This window comes from Physeter macrocephalus, chromosome 2 (genome assembly GCF_002837175.3).
Source record: "Physeter macrocephalus isolate SW-GA chromosome 2, ASM283717v5, whole genome shotgun sequence".
NCBI classification, from domain to species: domain Eukaryota; kingdom Metazoa; phylum Chordata; class Mammalia; order Artiodactyla; family Physeteridae; genus Physeter; species Physeter macrocephalus.
In genome coordinates this window covers 10,721,503-10,726,605 of record NC_041215.1, presented here as the reverse complement: position 1 = coordinate 10,726,605, position 5,103 = coordinate 10,721,503, and the positions used below count along the sequence as shown (strand labels likewise).

The following is a 5,103-nucleotide window of genomic DNA, read 5'->3' as shown; positions in this document are numbered from 1 at the left end:
ACCAGCAAGCTACAGTGCTGGACACCCTATGCCCAACAACTAGCAAGACAGGACTACAGCCCCACCCATTAGCAGAGAGACTGCCTAAAATAATAATAAGGCTACCGACACCCCAAAACACACCACCAGACGTGGACCTGCCCACCAGAAAGACAAGATCCAGCCTCATCCAACAGAAAACAGGCACTAGTCCCCTCAACCAGGAAACCTACTCAACCTACTGAACCAAAATTAGCCACTGGGGACAGACACCAAAAACAATGGGAACTACAAACCTGCAGCCTGCAAAAAGGAGACCCCAAACACAGTAAGCAAAATGAAAAGACAGAAAAACACATAGCAGATGAAGGAGTAAGGTAAAAACCCACCAGACTTAACAAATGAAGAGGAAATAGTCAGTCTACCTGAAAAAGAATTCAGAATAATGATAGTAAAGATGATCCAAAATCTTGGAAATAGAATAGACAAAATGCAAGAAACATTTAACATGGACTTAGAAGAAATAAAGAGGAAGCAAGCAATGATGAGCAACACCATAAATGAAATTAAAAATACTCAAGATGGGATCAATAGCAGAATAACTGAGGCAGAAGAACGGATAAGTGACCTGGAAGATAAAATAGTGGAAATAACTACTGCAGAGCAGAATAAAGAAAAAAGAATGAAAAGAACTGAGGACAGTATCAGAGACCTCTGGGACAACATTAAACACACCAACATTCGAATTATAGGGGTCCCAGAAGAAGAAGAGAAAAAGAAAGGGACTGAGAAAATATTTGAAGAGATTATAGTTAAAAACTTCCCTAATATAGGAAAGGAAATAGTCAATCAAGTCCAGGAAGCACAGAGAGTCCCATACAGGATAAACCCAAGGAGAAACACGCCAAGACACATAATAATCAAACTGTCAAAAATTAAATACAAAGAAAACATATTAAAAGCAGCAAGGGAAAAACAACAAATAACACACAAAGGAATCCCCATAAGGTTAACATCGGATCTTTCAGCAGAAACTCTCCAAGCCAGAAGGGAGTGGCAGGACATATTTAAAGTGATGAAGGAAAAAAACCTACAACCAAGATTACTCTACCCAGCAAGGATCTCATTCAGATTTGATGGAGAAATTAAAACCTTTACAGACAAGCAAAAGCTGAGAGAGTTCAGCACCACCAAACCAGCTTTACAACAAATGCTAAAGGAACTTCTCTAGGCAAGAAACACAAGAGAAGGAAAAGACCTACAAGAACAACCCGAAACAATTCAGTAAATGGTAATAGAACCATACATATCGATAATTACCTTAAATGTAAATGGATTAAATGCTCCCACCAAAAGACACAGACTGGCTGAATGGAAACAAAAACAAGACCCATATATATGCTGTCTACAAGAGACCCACTTCAGACCTAGGGACACATACAGACTGAAAGTGAGGGGATGGAAAAAGATATTCCATGCAAATGGAAATCAGAAGAAAGCTGGAGTAGCAATTCTCATATCAGACAAAATAGACTTTAAAGTAAAAACTATAACAAGAGACAAAGAAGGACACTATATAATGATCAAGGGATCGATCCATGAAGAAGATATAACAATTGTAGGATTGGATTGTTTGTTTTTTTGTGACAGCCTCTTCAATAAGTAGTGCTGGGAAAACTGAACAGCTACATATAAAAGAATGAAATTAGAACACTCCCTAACACCATACACAAAAATAAACTCAAAATTAGACACCTAAATGTAAGACCGGACACTACAAAACTCTTAGGGGAAAACATAGGCAGAACATTCTCTGACATAAATTGCAGGAATATCTTTTTTGATCCACCTCCTACAGTACAGAAAATAAAAACAAAAATAAACAAATGGGACCTAATGAAACTTAAAAGCTTTTGCACAGCAAAGGAACCCATAAACAAAAAGAAAAGACGACCCATAGAATGGGAGAAAACATTTGCTAATGAAGTGGCAGACAAGGGATTAATCTCCAAAATATACAAAACACCTCATGCAGCTCAATATAAAAAAAAATGACCCAATCAAAAAATGGGCAGACGATCTAGATGGACATTTCTCCAAAGAAGACATACAGATGGCCAAAAAGCACATGAAAAGATGCTCAACATCACTAATTATTAGAGAAATTCAAATCAAAACTACAAAGAGGTATCACCTCACAGAAGTGAGAATAGCTATCATCAAAAAATCTACACACACACACACACACACACACACACAAAATGGGGCTCTACAAACAGCAAGTGCTGAAGAGGGTGTGGCAAAAAGGGAACCCTCCTACGCAGTTTGTTGTAATGTAAATTGGTACAACCATTATGGAGAACAGTATGGAGGTTCCTTAAAAAACTAAAAATAGAGCTACCATATGATCCAGCAAGCCCACTCCTGGGCATATATCTTGATAATATACTTTGAAAAATATACATGCTACTTTGAAAATATACATGTTAAAGCAACTATACTCCAATGAAAATTAATTTTAAAAATATAAAATAAGATACATGCACCCCAATGTTCATTGCAGTACTATTTACAATAGCCAAGACATGGAAGCAAACTAAATGTCCATCGACAGATGAATGGATAAAGAAAATGCGATATATTACTAAGCCATAAAAAAAAAGAATGAAAAAATGCCACTTGCAGCAACATGGATGGACCTAGAGATTGTCATACTGAGTGAAGTAAGTCAGACAGAGAAAGACAAATATCATATGATATCGCCTATATGTGGAATCTAAAAAAAAAAAAATTTACAAATGAACTTATTTACAAACAGAAATAGAGTCACAGATGTAGAAAACAAACTTATGGGCTGAGGTGGCGGTGGCTGAGACGACCCCGGTGGTGGTGGCGATGGTAGCTCTGGAGGCCACAGTCCTGGTCCTGGTTTCTGTCCCAGCCCCACCATGGTGACACTTGCTGAGCTGCTGGTGCTCCTAGCCGCCATCCTGGCCAAAGCCTTGGACCACTTCATCAGCATTGACGCACATGTGGAGGAGTGCTTCTTCGAGCGGGTCACCTCGGGCACCAAGATGGGCCTCATCTTCGAGGTGGCCGAGGGAGTCTTCCTGGATATCAATGTGGAGATTACAGGGCCTGATAATAAAGGAATTTATAAAGGAGACTGGGATTCCAGTGGGAAATACACATTTGCTGCTCACATGGATGGAACATGTAAGTTTTGTTTCAGCAATAAGATGTCCACCATGACTCCAAAAATAGTGATGTTCACCATTGATATTGAGGAGGTGCCCAAAGGACAAAACATGGAAACAGAAGCTCACCAGAATAAGCTAGAAGAAATGATTAATGAGCTCACAGTGGCGATGACAGCTGTAAAGCATGAACAGGAATACATGGAAGTTAGGGAGAGAATACACAGAGCAATCAATGGCAGAACAAACAGCAGAGTGGTCCTTTGGTTCTTCTTTGAAGCTCTTGTTCTAGTTGCCATGACACTGGGACAGATCTACTACCTGAAGAGATTTTGAGTGTGTGTGTGTGTGTGTGTGTGTGTGTTTTCTTCTTTAATCTGTTAATATGGTGAATCACATTATTTTTAGAGTTAAAATAATCTGTATTCTGGAAAAGCCCAACATGGTTATCATATATTACCATTTTTATGTATTGCTAGTTTGTGTGTCCTAATATATTTTTTTTAATTTTTGAATTTTGTTTAATTTATTTTTTTATACAGCAGGTTCTTATTAGTCATCAATTTTATACACATCAGTGTATACATGTCAATCCCAATCGCCCAATTCATCACACCCCCACCTGCACCCCATTGTGGCTTCCCCACTTAGTGTGCATATGTTTGTTCTCTACATCTGTGTCTCAATTTCTGCCCTGCAAACTGGTTCATCTGTATGATTTTTCTAGGTTCCACATACATGCATTAATATACGATATTTGTTTTTCTCTTTCTGACTTACTTCACTCTGTATGACAGTCTCTAGATCCATTCACGTCTCAAAAAATGACCCAATTTCGTTCCTTTTTATGGCTGAGTAATATTCCATTGTATATAAGTACCACAACTTCTTTATCAATTCATCTGTGGATGGGCATTTAGGTTGTTTCTATGACCTGGCTTTTGTAAATAGTGCTGCAATGAACATTGGGGTGCATGTGTCTTTTTGAATTATGGTTTTCTCAGAGTATATTCCCAGTACTGGGACTGCTGCATCAAATGGTAATTCTATTTTTAGTTTAGGGAACCTCCATACTGTTCTCCATAGTGGCTGTATCAATTTACATTCCCACCAACAGTGCAAGAGGGTTCCCTTTTCTCCACACCCTCTCCAACATGTGTTGTTTGTAGATTTTCTGATGATGCCCATTCTAACTGGTGTGAGGTGATACCTCATTGTAGTTTTGATTTGCATTTCTCTAATGATTAGTGATGTTGAGCAGCTTTTCATGTGCTTCTTGGCCATCTGTATGTCTTCTTTGGAGAAATGTCTATTTTGGTCTTCTGCCCATTTTTGGATTGGGTTTTTTGTTTTCTTAATATTGAGCTGCATGAGCTGTTTGTATATCTTGGAGATTGATCCTTTGTCCATTGATTAGTTTGCAAATATTTTCTCCCATTATGAGGGTTGTCTTTTATCTTGTTTATGGTTTCCTTTGCTGTGCAAGAGCTTTGAAGTTTCATTTGGCCCCATTTGTTTATTTTTGTTTTTATTTTGCTTACTCTAGGAGGTGGATCAAAAAAGATCTTGCTGTGATTTATGTCAAAGAGTGTTCTTCCTATGTTTTCCTCTAGGAGTTTTGTAGTGTCCAGTCTTACATTTAGGTGCCTAATCCATTTTGAATTTATTTTTGTGTATGGTGTTAGGGAGTGTTCTAATTTCATTCTTTTACATGTAGCTGTCCAGTTTTCCCAGCACCACTAATTGAAGAGACTGTCTTTTCTCCATTGTGTATCCTTGCCTCCTTTGTCATAGATTAGTTGGCCATAGGTGTGTGGGTTTATCTCTGGGCTTTCTATCTTGTTCCATTGATCTATGTTTCTGTTTTTGTGCCAGTACCATATTGTCTGATTACTGTAGCTTTGTAGTATAGTCTGAAGTCAGGGAG

At 38.2% G+C, this 5,103-nt stretch overlaps 1 protein-coding gene across 1 annotated transcript; it reads left to right on the top strand.

The window, feature by feature from the left end:
• Window positions 1-2,927: 2,927 nt before the first annotated feature.
• LOC102975717 (transmembrane emp24 domain-containing protein 2-like) lies at window positions 2,928-3,512 on the top strand. The gene has a single exon (XM_055091531.1). The coding sequence runs from the start codon at window positions 2,928-2,930 to the stop codon at window positions 3,510-3,512; it is 585 nt and encodes a 194-aa protein (XP_054947506.1).
• Window positions 3,513-5,103: the final 1,591 nt, after the last annotated feature.

Excerpts from the sequence above, each read along its gene's own strand:
- LOC102975717 (XM_055091531.1), top strand. The coding sequence starts at position 2,928 with ATGGTGACACTTGCTGAGCTGCTGGTGCTCCTAGCCGCCATCCTGGCC.